The sequence below is a fragment of the Haliotis cracherodii genome, unplaced genomic scaffold (assembly GCF_022045235.1).
Source record: "Haliotis cracherodii isolate W230 unplaced genomic scaffold, xgHalCrac1.p SCAF_19, whole genome shotgun sequence".
NCBI classification, from domain to species: domain Eukaryota; kingdom Metazoa; phylum Mollusca; class Gastropoda; order Lepetellida; family Haliotidae; genus Haliotis; species Haliotis cracherodii.
This window is the reverse complement of record NW_027266274.1, coordinates 2612906-2630555: the sequence shown is the minus strand read 5'-3', so window position 1 is coordinate 2630555 and position 17650 is coordinate 2612906. Positions and strand designations below refer to the sequence as shown.

The window sequence follows — 17650 nt, the reverse complement described above, 5'->3', positions numbered from 1 at the left end:
TATATGATTGTTGCAAACTGGATGATCATAAGTAGGCTGTATCGTGCTAAGGAGCGATATTGGATTTTACTTATTTCCAAGCTCCTTATCAGGCCAGGGGGCGTGTGTATCTGACGGCTTGTAGACACCATACAGCGGAGCTTGCCGTTGTTCACTTCACCTGAACTACCTAGAGGCGACAGTCACATATTCTCCATGCATTCCACGTGAAATTGTGATGTTATCCTGAATCTCCGCCAACCTACAGTTGGGGCTTCAACAGCATACTGGTTATGAATGAGTTTTAATAAAAAGATATATCAAGAACCATCATCAAACTTGCCGCCGTGACAACTGCCATGGTGCATGGTGGTGTACTTGAAGATCATGTTGTCTTTGTTTGTTAAATATATTTCCATGTTAAACTGACATAAATATGGGAGCTAACCCCCCCCCCCGCCCCCCCCCCCCCCCCCCCCCCCCCCGTTTCTACCACGTACTGAACACATGTCAGCAATGTCTTCTACCACACCGATAGTTGAACTCTGTACAGACATATTTATCATACCACACACCGATAGTTGACCTGACATATCATATCACACACCGATAGTTGACCTGTGTAGAGACATACATATCATATCACACTCCGATAGTTGACCTGTGTACAGACATACATATCATATCACACTCCTATAGTTGACCTGTGTACAGACATACATATCATATCACACACCGATAGTTGACGTGACATATAATATCACACCCCGATAGTTGACCTGTGTACAGACATACATATCATACCACACACCGATAGTTGACCTGTGTACAGACATACATATCATATCACACCCCGATAGTTGACCTGTGTACAGACATACATATCATATCACACACCGATAGTTGACCTGTGTACAGACATACATATCATATCACACACCGATAGTTGACCTGTGTACAGACATACATATCATGTGACACAGCCTGAGTTGAAGCCAGAATCTTCTCATGAATCTTAGTGTACAATGTGTGAAGCCCATATCTGGTGTCCTCCGCTGTGATAGTTCTGGAATATTGCTGTAGCAGTGTAAAACTCACTCACTCACTCACTGATGACTTTGATGGTTGACCATCTCTCAAAGCTTTTGAGCATACACATAATTAATGTTTCTAAGAATTGCTAAACGAATAACCATAGAGCCATACGTTGAGAGTCATCAGTTGAGTTTGGGGACTAACACACGGCCACGTCTTCATAGAGAGTTGTAACCGAAGGATAACTATTTGTACTGCGGTTTATTAGGACTGTATGTCTGTGTGTAGAATTTACACCGGAACCTGGCCGTTGCCATGGATGTTGCTGAGCACGATGCTGTCTATGAGAAGTCGCCGTGGAGACAGTTGATCGAGGCTTGAAATAAAACAGAGTTAGTCGTTCTGCACCCTCATTACGGGATTTCTACACGCACTCATTCCGCGCATGTCCTCGAGCTTACCTAACGTCAGTCACACGATGGGAAGTTGCTGTGTCCTTCATACGCACCAGGATTAGGGCGTTGTCGGGATGGGTCTATATTTTATTAGATGTCACAATTACCATTGCAACATTATTTCTTGTTTTCTTTGGAATATAAAGACATTTAATATTATCTGGAAAATACATAATTAAGAAAATAGAAAGTATTTTCCTGTAAGCCATTTTTGAAATGCTAGGGCCTTGGGCTGCTAGCAAACATGTTGGTGTCTGTTATGAAGGCACGCTGGGGAATGTGACATCGCTCTATAGTTAAATAGAAACATAGAAATTCGACACTGTTGTACACTAGGATAGAAATATGACACTGCTTGTACATTGTTGTACAGTAGGACAAGACTAGAAATACGACACTGTTGTGTAGTAGGACAATGTTGTACAGTGGGATAGAAAAACGACATCCTTGTGCAGTACTATATAAAAACTAACATTGTTGTGTAGTAGGGTAGAGACACTGACATTGTTGTGTAGTAGGACAGAAAAACTGACATTGTTATGCAGTACGATATAAAAACTAACATAGTTGTGCAGTACGATAAAAAACTAACATTGTCGTGCAGTACGATATAAAACTAACATTGTTGTGCAGTAGGATGGAAAACTAATACTATTGTGCAGTAGGATAGAAAACTAACACTGTTGTGCAGTAGGATATAAAAACTATCATTGTTGTGCAGTAGGATAGAAAACTAACGTTATTGTGCAGTAGGATAGAAAACTAACATTGCTGTGCAGTAAGATATAAAAACTAATATTGTCGTGCAGTAGGATAGAAAACTAACATAATTATGCAGTAGGATAGAAAACTAACATTATCGTGCAGTGTGATATAAGAACTAACATTATTGTGCAGTAAGATAGAAAACTAACATTGCTGTGCAGTACGATATAAAAACTAACATTGTTGTGTAGTTGGATATAACAACTAACATTGTTGTGTAGTAGAATAGAAAACTAACATTATTGTGCAGTAAGATTGAAAACTAATTTTGCTGTGCAGTACGATATAAAAACTAACAATATTGTGCAGTAGAATATAAGAACTAATATTGTTGTGCAGTACGATATAAAAACTAACATTGTTGTGTAGTTGGATATAAAAACTAACATTGTTGTGTAGCTGGATATAAGAACTAACATTGTTGTGTAGTTGGATATAAAAACTAACATTGTTGTGTAGTTGGATATAAAAACTAACATTGTTGTGTAGTTGGATATAAAAACTAACATTGTTGTGCAGTACGATGTAAAAACTAACATTATTGTGTAGTAGGATAGAAAACTAACATTGTTGTGCAGTACGATATAAAAACTAACATTATTGTGCAGTAGGATATAAGAACTAATATTGTTGTGCAGTACGATATAAAAACTAACATTGTTGTGTAGTTGGATATAAAAACTTACATTGTTGTGTAGTAGGATATAAGAACTAATATTGTTGTGTAGTAGGATATAAAAACTAACATTGTTGTGCAGTTGGATATAAAACTAACATTGTTGTGCAGTACGATATAAAAACTAACATTGTTGTGTAGTTGGATATAAAAACTAACATTGTTGTGCAGTACGATATAAAGTAACATTGTTGTGCAGTAGGATAGAAAAACTATCATTGTTGTGCAGTAGGATAGATAACCTAACGTTATTGTGCAGTAAGATGGAAAACTAACATTATTGTGCAGTAGGATAGAAAACTAACATTGCTGTGCAGTAAGATATAAAAACTAATATTGTCGTGCAGTAGGATAGAAAACTAACATAATTATGCAGTAGGATAGAAAACTAACATTATCGTGCAGTACGATATAAAAACTAACATTGTTGTGTAGTTGGATATAACAACTAACATTGTTGTGTAGTAGAATAGAAGACTAACATTATTGTGCAGTAAGATTGAAAACTAATTTTGCTGTGCAGTACAATATAAAAACTAACATTATTGTGCAGTAGAATATAAGAACTAATATTGTTGTGCAGTACGATATAAAAACTAACATTGTTGTGTAGTTGGATATAAAAACTAACATTGTTGTGTAGTTGGATATAAGAACTAATATTGTTGTGCAGTACGATATAAAAACTAACATTGTTGTGTAGTTGGATATAAAAACTAACATTGTTGTGTAGTTGGATATAAAAACTAACATTGTTGTGCAGTACGATGTAAAAACTAACATTATTGTGTAGTAGGATAGAAAACTAACATTGTTGTGCAGTACGATATAAAAACTAACATTATTGTGTAGTAGGATATAAGAACTAATATTGTTGTGCAGTACGATATAAAAACTAACATTGTTGTGTAGTTGGATATAAAAACTAACATTGTTGTGTAGTAGGATATAAGAACTAATATTGTTGTGTAGTAGGATATAAAAACTAACATTGTTGTGCAGTTGGATATAAAAACTAACATTGTTGTGCAGTACGATATAAAAACTAACATTGTTGTGTAGTTGGATATAAAAACTAACATTGTTGTGCAGTACGATGTAAAAACTAACATTATTGTGTAGTAGGATAAAAAACTCACATTGTTGTGCAGTACGATATAAAAATTAACATTATTGTGCAGTGGAATAGAAAAGTAACATTGTTGTGCGGTTGGATAGAAATCTGATACTGGTGTTCAATAGGACAGAAGTATGGCATCGTTGTTCAGTTGGATATAGATACACGGTATCGACTTTAGTTCATATTTTTTATTGGAAGTTGGAGGATTTCAAATAAACAATCTTTATGATAGTTCTCGACAGCACAGTGCACAAGATAGCGTCATCTATTCGATTTATAACGACCATTTAGCTGACAAACGTGCTAATGAGCAAACTGATATATTATGACTCGAAGTAATAAAACTAATTACGCCTGAAAAGATTCATTAAATGTTCCTTTAATGTTTGAAATAACTACGTGCATGGATAATGTAGGTGACAGTGAACCCTTTTCAGCCTGGAGTAACAAACCATCATGCCGAGCTGGATTCACCTTATAGCTGATGTATTTGATTTATGGCGGATAACCAGAAGTACGATTCGAATGAACTCACTAAGAATGGCGATTATGATAATGATGACGATAAGCACATGAACAATAATAACGCAAATCAACACGTTTGTTCGGACGAAATATACCTTCACCGAATAGATGACAGATGTGCACTGTAGTTCTTGGGCCGTACCATAAACTTACCTAGATTATGACAGCACTGTGTCATTGTCGATGTTAGATGAAGGTATATGACTTCTACTAAATTCCAAAAACATCTACATTCCTGTTTTTGGACTCTATGAATCACAAAAACCTCGCATCGACATTTGTGTCTTGCCCTGCTTCATACTGGCGTTTCTCTTGTGACACACTAGGAAGGATATACTTCATTCTTGTGACAAGACGAACGAGCAGAACACTCTTGTGTGCTGCAAGCTTCAAAAGAAATAATTTATGTGTCACCAAATTTTATTCAATATGGAATACACTCTTCAGCGACTGGTGATTTACGAGGACTTCGGTGAGAACCCCTCTGATTGGGAAGAACGTTCTAAAACAGTATGCACAAGAAATCATTGGTTGGTTTACCTCCAGGTGTCTTGCCTCCAGGTGTCTTGCCTCCAGGTGTGGTGGGCTAGGCGAGATTGGTCGGGTGGGGCGGGGTGGGGCGCGTCTGTCCGGGTTGTTTGCAACCATTTCCATCCATGTCAAATCTGTACTACATTCATCACAAATGTATACTCTTGAAATAAGAACCGCATCGATTTCATTACTATACATATATGACAGACATGATAGCATAAACGACCATCTAAAGTATGGAAAGCTGTCATCTGGTACCCAAATAAACCCAACTATTGTCATAATGAGGATCAAAACACAGCAGCGAAATGCATAACCTAAACAATATAGTGCACTAACACCAAGTCGGAGCCACGGGGTGGATGCATGTGCGTGTTCTGTACGTCATGAATAGGCCAGTATAAATTGAGAGGGAAGGAGAACTGTCGGTTGCCAAATCGCTAACTGTTTGCAAATATTCAGCTGCAAAGTCATACCACGACTCTCTGTGAGGCACAGACACCCTCGCCGGACGATTGAAAGCAGGAGAGTCGCAGTCGACTGTAGCCAGAGTATCAATGTGTCCCCGAGCACCATCTGTACACCTTGGTATCGTATAGCAAGGTACGTCACGAGACGGAACCAGGTTAGGCTACGTCACCTTCGGCAAAGGTGTACAACAGCATCCACGTGATCAGAAGTTACTACAGGACGGCGAAGGATATCTGACCAGACAGCTGACCGTCATCTCAGTGCTAGGCGCAACAGCATCGTCAACTACGACGTCATTGGTGTGAAACACGCAAAGTATGGTTTATCCAGCCATGGGTAATGTATGGTTTAAATATGAATCAAGTCTAATGCTGCATCGATCTGGCGTTTTGCCGCCAACTGCATACGATAGGTCGATTCTAGGGATTTCTCCCACACCCGAAGAACACACTTGCAAGGCAAATGCAAGGCAAGTTAACGGCCCAACATTATTGTGAACAATTCCTGCAGCCACATTTTGTTCCATTAATGAACTTTAACGAACGCTATCTTTCAACACAATGCAAGACCGCATACAACATATGAAACACCAGTAATCCTATGGAACCACACTGCACAGTTGCTCCACACTGCAATGTTGTATAACTCATCAAGTGTTTTATCTTACACACACCCTTCTGGTTATGCTTTTCCTTCTATTTGCAGTATCGGGGTGTATGTTTCACCTGAAAGTGGACAGGATGAAATGAGTGTTAGGCTGGATTTTACCACCTTGCAATAGATGTGTTCATGCAGCAAGCTTAAACAAATAATAACATTAGAACATGGCACATGGCCATGAATAAGCCATAGGATTCATACCAGCTTCTGACAGTTAAGTTTTACATATTGTGTACTGTATACATACTTCTAACGAGCTACGGTTATAACAAACTAAGATAAGTGTTCTCTTTGGGTTCGTTATAATCGTAGTTTATGGTATTAAAAGCGGTACTTAGATTCCACTACATAATGAGAACCACCTGAAATACAGAGTGTGTTTAAATGTATTAGCGAATGTTGAAAGAACACACGAGCAATTCACATCCAATACGTGTGCAAATATGATTACAGCCCGGAACAGCCGAGGGACAGAACATGAGCGTCTTGTTTGTGAAGTTACCGGGTGTAGCCATCGCAAAGGGGGTTAGGGTGTATGCCGGCCTTCTTAGCTGTCTCAGTGCAAATATGTAATTTGTGAAGTAGATCTGTCAAACATAGTCCCCTCGAAGGTGCGTGTGAAAATTGGAGAAGTAGACCAGAGTCAGACCAAGCAGGATAGACTGCTGTCTTCAGGTAGCTGGAGAGTGAATGTTTGGAATCCATAAACATTAACGTTTGTACAATTCGTGGCTGCCTGTATGTATGCGTAGTTTATGTATTAGTTTATAATTGCCTGAATTGTCTGAAAGTATAACAAGATTATATGTTGTTATGTGTTGGAAATCGTTTTATTAGATACAACAGCAAGTTGTGAAGTCAGTCTCACCGAGCAAGGACACTTCGATCGAACGCTCAGTCCTTTCGTTCGGTACCACCTTGGCGCTTAAAAGATTTGACTGTAGATAATTCTACTATAATGCGGCTGGGATGTGGAACTCCCTGCCATTGATATTACCGTGTTGTTGTTGTTAAATAGTTTACAAGTGTGGATACTGATCTCATGACGCCGCGTTTTATGCTGATGTTGCTTGGCGGTGTCTGGTGAATGTTGGCCTCATGGCTTGGCCAGTGTTGCATAGGATTGTTTGGTTTGCAATTAACTAATGGCCTGTTTTCCCATCACATAAGGGATATTTGGGTTTAATGAAGTATATAATGGTATTTCATTAAACAGATCAGAAACTCAATGAACCAGAAAACATTACATTTTGGAGCTTTGCAAAACATTTTTACGAAATTAATAATCTTCACTGAGTTCATTTTGTAATGTTACGCACATTATCTTCTGTAATCAGCCAAAGCGCATCACACTATAAGAAAAGTTGTTATTTCATGAGCTAGTCATCCGCATCAGGATAATTGGACTTCACAACCTGGAGAGAAGGAAGTTCAGAGTACGTGCATCTGTCATAATCATAACCAAATAGCTTCCCACTGCTGCATGTTCTACGGTCATAGGTACTGGGCGATGTTTAGCTGAGTTTCCATTATGTCATACCCTAACTAAATTGAATTTACGTGATACATTGGTGGACGTTTTCTGTCTTGTCTTTCCCGGGAGGCGGGCAGGACAAGGCGCTCTGTTAATGTCAGCTGGTTATCATGTTGTTTCTTTTTCACTCAATTACATCCACATTTCACAATCTCTGGAAACACTTTTTGAGTTATGTGCTGAGCTGTTCAAGCCTGTTAGCGCTGGTACTGCCTGAACTATTTGATTGCAATATTATCTTATTGTGGGACTTGTGAAGTCGTCGACATGACACGCCAGCAGATGAATTACCTATAATGGCGACAGTGATTGGATTACAAGTTTTTTCAACAACAATTAAATTAAAACCAGTTCAACACACTACAGTTTCCAAGTCTGTAGAATGTATGTATGAGACTTGTGCAGTTAGTTGTTTAGATCCAGCAGAGAGCGGTACACAAGAGTTTCACAACACTGGAGATATGGTTCCTGATGAGGACACGTACACTGTGCACGTCGAATAGCATATTTTCTTCAAGTTAAATGCTGGTTAGTGAGTGATTTCGTTTTAATTTGTGAACAGTATCTAAGATTATAGACATTTATCTGAAATTGCGGTACAACTTTAACTGTCAACAGGTACATCATACAATGTGGTACAAACTTCCATCCTATATGTGTACATCTGCATCCTAAATGTTGGTACAACGTTTTCAACCTGTATGTGTACATGTGTATCATACAATGTGGTACAACGTATTTAAGTGTCGACCACCATGTGTACATGTGTATCATACAACGTGGTACAAAGTGTTTAAGTGTCGACCATCATGTGTACATGTGTATCATACAACGTGGTACAACGTATTTAAGTGTCGACCACCATGTGTACATGTGTATCATACAACGTGCTAGAAAAATGTTTAGGTGTCGACCACCATGTGTACATGTGTATCATACAATGTGGTACAAAGTGTTGAAGTGTCGACCACCATGTGCACATATGTATCATATAACGTGGTACAAAGTGTTGAAGTGTCGACCACCATGTGTAGACCATGTGTACATATGTATCATGCAATGTCGTACAGTCTTTTTAGCTTCTATTTAGTATATTTATTACCGGTCCTGCAGACGTTCAATGCAGGGTCGCTTTACCGAAAGGCACTTCAAGAACATTACATATAAAGAAGCTCTGTTTGCCTATTATCACAAATCAAAGAAAAGTCCTACGCAGGCTACGTATATATTACAAATGTGATGACAAAGGTGCTGTCCGATCCACTGTATTTCACTGTATTTCAGAGAGAGTGTAGAAAGGGAAGGAAACTGAGCTTGCTCTCACTATTTGAGGTGAGGAGCCTCGAGTGTCTTCGGCTCCTCGCAAACAGAGATTGATATACAGCTGGTCCCAGAGTCAAACGTTTCATCTCTTCTTTGGGGACAGAAAACATATTTTTCGAAACTGATTTGTTCGAATGGACTTATTTGGAGATGTTTGGTGGTATAGTTTTGTACGAAAGACTAATGTTGCAACTTTGGTTGCATAATTTTCGAGTAGTTTTCTCATTATTTCAATTGTTTGATATATTTTTCAACATTCCGTGTTTGGTCTCGTAATTTCAATAATGTTCTCGTTATTTCAATAATGATTTTTCTCTTTAACTGAAATCTTTTCTCGGTATTTGGTTTATATTAAAGTTATTTCAAGTTCATTTTAAAAATAGAAATTATGATTTTTTATGTAACTTCAATTTATTTTCTCGTTCTTTTTAGTTAAATTTCAAAATCTCGAAAATTCAAATTATTTCTCGTTACTTCAATTATCTTTTCGTAATTTCGATTTTTTTCTCGTTGTTTCGATTAATATTTCATTATTGACATTATTTTCTCGTAATTTCAATTTATTTTAAATATTCGAAATTGGACTTTTAAAAATAGAATTGAAATAACGAGAAAAAAATCAAAAACCTCGAAAATAAACAAGTCATTGAAATAACGAGAATTTTCGACTATAATATAATTATGCTTCCAAAGTGGTTCTATTAGGAATTCGTAGTTTTGTGTTCACTGCGCAACTCGATTTGTCATGTATTGGGGATCTTTTCACCACATAGGTTAGTCCGTCTACCGCCAAGACGAAGCAACAAGTGACAGTCTTAAAGTCAAGTAATCATTATTCAAAAGTAGGCAAAAGTGAATGGAAGAAGCACAGCGAAGTTCTTAAAACTATGGTGTCATTGCAATGCTACCTCGTTGCCTGACGTCACAGCCCTGTATCACGTCATGCATGGAATGTCGCCTCACGTTAGAAGTTGAGAGAAATACGTAAATGTGTCCAGCCATTTGCTTAAATAGCACGTTAATATGACACTTGAATGTGTTTTACCCCATTTGTTTACAATGTACCAAAAACTTAAATACTATTCAATACTTTAGGTATTCTCTATATGCCTTTGTAGGAGGACAGCCCCCGTGGTCTTCTGGATAGAGCGTTTGCCTGTGGTTATATTCCCGGGCGAATGGCGAAAGACATGAAAAAGATGAAACTTATTGTTTCTGTTCATCGCGCTCGGCAATAAGAGGATAAAACAACGACTGATTGGCTCAGAGATTAATCATAAGTAATAACTGCGACATGGTATCTCCGCGAGCTGGTACTATAAACCGGCATTAGTCCGGACTAGTGCAAGCACACGCATACACGCACACGCGCACACGCACACGCACACACGCACACACACACACGTACCGCCCTTTTCCCCACCCTTAGGGGCCGACCATTTGATATTCTTTCGAAAAAAGTAAATTGTCCCCGAAAATTCTTGAAAAAGATTATTATGCTTCCTCGTGTTGGAAAAAAAGGGAACTTCTCTGGCCCCAAAATTACATTTTTGCAAACCTTTAGAAAAAAATATCAAGGACTCAGTTTCAATTAATAAAATATCTGGTTTTGCAGCTGAGGTTGAAAACATTTCTGGTCTCAATACATTGTCCCAGACCCTCCTTCCGGGAGGAACGCAGTACAGAGCGTCTGACATGTGAACGGCGTTTCGGTTGTCTGGGTAGTCACTACGTGACACATTTCTGTTTAGAATTCTGCCGCGAATGGTCGCTAAATATGTGCAACAATGTTGAATCCTACGTTAACTCCACCCCCCTGACCTGAGTAAGAAACTGTCGCAGCTATATGTACGTTAACCGCCCTCTGTTTCCAACGGAACAGTCAGATTAGTTGGATCATAAACCTGTCTGAGATAGGTCTAAAATCATAATCACAGTATGCGTACCTGTCAGGTTGGTTTGTATCTCCTGTTTGTGTGACATTACTGTCATTTACTAGGTATCACGTGCGCGTGTGTGCCTGTCCTTTGTCTGTTAGTATTTCTTAATAAGGAGTTTTATTTCATGTGGTTACTGACGTTGAGTTTTGAATGAGGTATTGACACTTGACGCAGTTCTCGATTTAAATGAATACAACAGTTGGGTTGTCGCTAGATGTATGATTGTCTCATCTCTCATTGCAGAACCATGAGAGAAAACGTCGCCCAGGTCCTCGCCCTCGTGGTTGCCGCCCTTGTTCCCATGGTAATGCTGGTAAACACAGTACAGGCTGCACCGACAGAGTGCGCAGATGGACTTTGTGATGACAAACTGGCTGCGTCTGATGAAGCATTTAGTGATGGTACTGACTTAGGCAAGAGAATGTCCAAGTTCGTGCGTATAGGCAAAGGCCACGGTAGTTCTTTCGTTCGGATCGGCAGGCCACACTCATTTGTCCGTATTGGTAAATCGACTGGACTTGAGTCTGAGTACGAGGAGCCCGCAAAGCGAGGAGGGTCCAACTTCTTAAGGATCGGAAAGGGCATGAATAGATTTCTGAGAATCGGTAAAAGTGTAGATAGCGACAAACGGGCTAGCCGGTTCTTGAGAATAGGCAAATCTATGGAAGACGAAGATGAAGAGATGGACAAGAGAGGCCATGCTTTTGTTCGTATCGGCAAAATCCCTTCCTCTGCATTTGTAAGAATTGGCCGTGAGCCTCTCCTGGATCGTATCATGAAGAAGCCCAGTAGCAGTTTCCTCAGGATCGGGCGGATGGGACAGTCATCATTTGTGCGCATTGGCAAGAAGAGTTCCGGTTCTGACGAGGACACCTACAGCGTGTAGACGACTTCCGGTCTGCTGTGCGCGGCCAGGTGAGCCACACGACACACATATACACGGAGACAACACATCTCGCAGCAGTACAGTCACTTTGCATCCATTACAGTGTCTGACACATACCGATAAACCTACAGCTGATATTTCGAAATGCAGGGGTCTTTCTTTTCAACTCGCTTGAACTCAGCCATCTGACTTGAGGTATGAAGAACATTTAGATCTTAAGTTGGTTACGGATGTGTATGCGGTCTTCTCAACTACATCTTAAACAAAGTCTTTTTTCTAGATTCCCCAAAGGGTTTGGCGTGTACGTGGACTTTCGTAACTGACAAGTGAAATGCATCTCATGATAAAGAGGTGACACCCAAGACTAGTCGTCCATCAGATCCCATGCGCAGTGGGTCACCTGTCGAGTCATGCATTAGATCTTATATGCAGTCGGATCACTGTTCTAGTCGTTCATTAGATCATCATTGGGACCCCGTATGGTACCCGACTGGACTTCCTGGCTCCTCGTGCAATCTGAAGGACGTTTGAAAGCAACAACAGGCCTTTCCTTGTGGAGGATACGAGAGTCACTGTGCAGGCCATCAAGTGACAACATTAAGAACTAAAACAAAGAAGCTACTCATCATGACACAACTTGTATGTATTTGTATGTTCAGCGTTTCTGTGATGCCGATCGTTTAAGATTTATCAGATGACTGAGATACAATAAAATCTAGTTGTTCAACTTTGATGTGTTTGCTACCCTGTGTACATGTTGGTCTAGCACTAGGGCGAGTACTCGCCCAGTGAGCCACGATCCGTTTACTACTGTTTGGGGCACGTATATCAGTGATATCATTGTAAGGATTGTTATGTCTGCCTCTTGCTGAGTAACTAGTTCACTATAATTTATCAGTTATTTCACTGTTTGCGAGGCGACAGTGTCCTCTTCACACAATGCGTTCGTATGATGTCACATTGCCATATGAACGCATTGTCTCAAAATGACACCGATAATTTTTCATGACGCTACATTATGACCACATTAGGTATCGTCGTTCCAACAATACTGTGACGGAGCTGACTTTACAACTTTTTATACGGAAACCCATATCTTTCTACATTTTCTCAGAAATGACATGGTGAAATATAGAATAAATTACTCGCAACTCTGAACTACCGATTATCTGTCACCCGTGAATGAATGTTCTTTTTTTTCAAATGCGAATGCACGGAAATTACAAAATTCAGTCACATGGTAGAGATAATCCGTTATTCAATGTAGCTCGTAGATTACTCTGTGAATAGCTCACCCGTCAGTTCGAGCTGCAACCTGTCATACAACATCGCTTTCAAAAAAAAGAAATGCATCAATATCATTTTACTCCCAACAGGAGCTCTGTCTTCTTCTATGCCAGCTAAGGTGGTGAAGGTGACACCCCTGTAACTGATGAGCAGGATGAATGAGATGGTGTCACGGCGATGTCCACGTGTGACGTCACTAGAGTGTTGCTGGTAGTGTGTTTAGGTACTTCAGTATAACTGTACTTCCTCGTGATGGCTGGTTATCGTACAACATCTCTTTCAATAATCTGCAAACCTTGTTTTCAATGGTTTTTATTTTGATCAAGTCCTGGCTAGTTCCAAGCTACAATTTAATAATGAAGTTTGGTACTGCACGCAATTTAACGTTTGGATACAAAATAATCATGATGAAATATTCATAGTGAATCAAAGAAAACCAAACCAAGCTTGATGAGATCTGAAGAGGTATGGCAAGGAGCGATTCCGGTATGGACATTTGTCGTCAGGCTTCAGTAAGAATACCGAGCTGCCAACAATGAAGAGGGAGCTGTTGTAATTGATTGTTGTAACTTTTAACACGACTTTATCGCCGAGTTCCGCAAATGCATAAAGTACTGCCTTATTGTATGTGACTCGCCTAATAGAACAGGCTTTTAATTCTAATGGCCTCTGCGTCATGGCAGTTCAGTCGCTTCCCTCGGGCAGGGTTCTGATACGCCATCGATACCTCCTACAAGTGGTAACCGACATGAGGAACTATTCTGCTCCATTCTTCCCCACTGTAGACTCATGGATGCTTCCCATGGCTTGGCGTATTATTCGAACGATTGTAAGGTTTATAAAAGAATCCCACTTTAACCTTCTTTTAGCAATGCTACAATTGCACTCTTTTCGGGGAATAGAAGCCGTACAAAACTGTTTAAAATCATTACCATTTATATTGTACAGTAAAACATTGATAAGTAGCAATTTGAAACTATACACTCTCCATTCAAACTGCTGTTAGTCTGGTCGCATTCAATTAGAGGTGAATACGAGAGTTCAATGCTGTTAGAATGGTAGCAGAAAACACTCGAATTCAATGTAAATCTGAAACACTATAGCAAAATAGGAAAAAACCCTCAAAATGAAAGCGTGATGGCTTTGGTGTAGTTTTTTAGTCCCGAATAACTGCTTAGTGCAAAGGTGTTTTCGATTGCCCTGGGGCTCTGATGGTTCAATAGCATCATGAGGAAAAAGGTCACTTCAATACAGTAAGTAATTATCATTTCACCGAGGTGTATTCGCTATAAGTTGTAATTGTAAGCTGACAAATCATGTAAAATGTCATTTGAACAACCTGACACCCACAGACAAGAGAGGCCACCTACGGGATTGTGCTTATTTTACTTGTCGACAGATTGACTAGAAATCCAAGTTGAACTAATGAAATTGTCCTTTGTATGACTGGCTTTATGTTTTTTGTACAGCAACTTTATAGGTCCAATTTAAACAGATTGTGCTGTTCATTTAACAAAAATGCTTACGGCTGTCCAAAGTTTAATCTTGATTGAACAGCTGGTAACAAATGAACTTCAAGTTCTCCTAATACACTTTGTATCCACAATGAAATACACAGAACGAACAGTAGGAAGAGTTGCCGTCTAATTGAGGTGTTGAGAGGGTCAGGGCTATCGATACCATACCAGTCGAACAAGTTAGTGTCGTGATGATGACTCGCTCTTCTGGTACGCTCCACGTGAACACTGTTAAATGCTATTAAAGTAGTTTCCAATTTACTATAAGTCCTTGTGCTTGGATGTTCAAGCATTATTGTATAATCTAAGCCGTACATGAATACGCGTGACTGTAATTAAAAGGTCTTTTGCGAACGATTTCTTTTATTTTCAAGAATTCTAAGGACAATAATATTGTCAAAAGAGGAAGCTTTTAGTGATGAAAAATGTACTTTGTATTAGGTAATTATTCAGAACCAGCTTTGACAACGATTGTTCCTTGTATTTGAAATTAGTTGGTTAAGCAGCAATTATCCCAATGCCATATAGTTTTGTTAAACGTAAGAGCGGAAGAACCCCTTCATTTATTCACGGTACATGAGGGCAATTTTATAGCGTCCTGTGTACACGCGTACAAAGACACGAAGGTTAGTTACGCACGTTGTGAGACCAATTCGATTTGATTGATTTGATATGGGCTTGACTCTGTTAGCGGTTACAGTCTCTGGCACATAATCCTACCTACGTAGTGGTTATTTCCAACTCCTCCATGCGCGAATGGTACGTGCAGTTACTCTGATCATCCTCCTACCCTCGGGTTGAATTAGCCAACGCAACCAAGCGACGTTGTCTTGACGTGTTAATACTTGTCTGTCAGAGCGAGCACCCGTCAAGGGGCAGCTGATAGTTCAGTGGCTGGTGGCTGGAGTGGGGACGGTCAACGGATGTCGGTGTGGGGACGTGGTGGCAGAGCAGTCACTGTCCCGTCATAAACACTCACAGAGGTATTCATGGTCATACTTCACATTTGTGACAGACACTTGAGACAGGGGCGTCCGTCACGTCAGCTTGTGTGGGGAAATCAGGTGGAATGGTCTGTGTGATAGCTCTGCTCATGTAAGAGCTCGGACATAGCTACCGCATTTATAGCGAGTCGTTTGTTCAAAGATTATTATTGTATGATGAAACACTTATGACAGTAAAATGGGACAGGCACTTACAACTGTTTCATGCTAACGAAACGCTACTTAAAATCCTCCCACTGTACTCCGCACAGACACACTACATACTCATACCTCGTAAACGAAGACGCACGGATGTTAACAGGAAATCACTTAATCCAAAGACTAAAAGAGGTGGGCCTTACTGCGAGGCACGTATAGTACACCTGTGATAGTTTGCGTGTATTAAGTACAATATTTTCATGCTTACAGACTGCGTTTGAACCAAATACACAACCAGGCAGCATATGTCTGCATCGCCAAAGTGACGGGGTGCTTTCCGTTGACGGAAATGGTATCTCCAAGTGAAATGGTTAACAGCCATCCATGCGGCCATGTTATCAAATTAAGGTGATGGTGTCTTATTGGACATCCTCCGTTTTCACCAGATTTGACATTGTCACTGTGTGGGAAGCATTTCTGCCGTGGGTGACTTTTTACACCTCTCGGAGGAAGCATTCTACGCCAGGCAATCGGGCATCGTTGGAAGAAGAGTGTGGACCTCGTAGGGAAACAGGTTGAAAAATAATGAGCAGTCTACTCCACCAACGCAGTCCATAACCGTCAAGCTCAAGAGTTATCAGCCACACCTCGTGTATCACCTTTATTGTGAGACTCATACAACGACAGCATCTAAACCTGACTTTATACAACAACTCACAGTTGACATCATATTCTTGTCAAGATCATACTGTTAAAGTCTCATATCGTCACTATCAGATACTCCACGTCACATCACATACACCATCACCAGAAGACTCAGGTCGGACCACAACCTACAGTCATCACATTCCGGAAGTCACACTGCACAGCGTCGTCACCAGAATACCGTCACATTCAGATTTTGGTGTCACACTGCACACCGTCATCGTCATACTCAGGATGTCACACTGATTACCGTCACCATCAGGTTACTCACCCTGCATGTCGTCACCATCAGGTTACTCAGCCTGCATATCGTCACCATCAGGTTACTCACCCTGCATATCGTCACCATCAGGTTACTCAGCCTGCATATCGTCACCATCAGGTTACTCACCCTGCATGTCGTCACCATCAGGTTACTCAGCCTGCATATCGTCACCATCAGGTTACTCAGCCTGTATATCGTCACCATCAGGTTACTCACCCTGCATGTCGTCACCATCAGGTTACTCAGCCTGCATATCGTCACCATCAGGTTACTCAGCCTGCATATCGTCACCATCAGGTTACTCACCCTGCATGTCGTCACCATCAGGTTACTCAGCCTGCATATCGTCACCATCAGGTTACTCAGCCTGCATATCGTCACCATCAGGTTACTCAGCCTGCATATCGTCACCATCAGGTTACTCAGCCTGCATATCGTCACCATCAGGTTACTCACCCTGCATGTCGTCACCACCAGAAGATTGACGTTAGGCTTATGACAAACACCATCGTATTTCTGACACCACACAAATTACAGTTACCATCAGATAACTGACGTCACCCTGCAAATCGTCAACATCAGAATATTAACGTTACACTGCAAACTGTCAAACTTTGATTTTTAACGTCAAACTACATTCCGTCACCATCAAATCATTGACGTCACACTCCACTGAGTCAACATCATGTTCACCAAATCACACTGATAACATCAATACTGTCACATACGATTATTGACCTTACACTATATACCACCAAAGACCGACTCCGTGGTCTAGTTGTAGAGCGTCTGCCAGGAGAGTGGAAGGTTGGGGATTCGATCCCCGGACGC

At 40.2% G+C, this 17650-nt stretch overlaps 2 protein-coding genes across 3 annotated transcripts in view; both read left to right on the top strand.

Annotated features, from left to right (window-relative positions):
• The window catches only part of LOC139467000 (FMRFamide-related peptides type HF-1-like), a 29373-nt gene extending 16743 nt beyond the window's left edge, over positions 1-12630 (top strand). Inside the window, exons 2-3 of one of the 2 annotated variants that reach the window (XM_071248707.1) lie at positions 11261-11932; positions 12184-12630. In XM_071248707.1, the coding sequence (XP_071104808.1) occupies positions 11265-11903 (639 nt within the window). In that variant the 5' untranslated portion in view covers positions 11261-11264 and the 3' untranslated portion in view covers positions 11904-11932; positions 12184-12630. Of the gene's footprint in view, positions 1-11260 lie in introns of both variants that reach the window. The other variant, XM_071248706.1, reaches the window with a different exon arrangement.
• Positions 12631-14417: 1787 nt separating this feature from the next.
• LOC139466881 (uncharacterized) lies at positions 14418-17318 on the top strand. Its single transcript, XM_071248610.1, has 2 exons — positions 14418-14443; positions 16817-17318. Exons 1-2 carry the CDS (start codon positions 14418-14420, stop codon positions 17316-17318), a joined length of 528 nt encoding a protein of 175 aa, XP_071104711.1.
• The last annotated feature ends 332 nt before the right edge of the window (positions 17319-17650 follow it).

What these genes read in the sequence shown, in the direction of transcription:
- LOC139466881 (XM_071248610.1), top strand. Translation starts at nt 14,418, where the DNA reads ATGAGGAAAAAGGTCACTTCAATACA. An exon ending in AAAAAGGTCACTTCAATACA is followed by an intron (nt 14,444 to 16,816) that starts GTAAGTAATTAT and finishes CGTCACCATCAG; the next exon opens with GTTACTCACCCTGCATGTCG.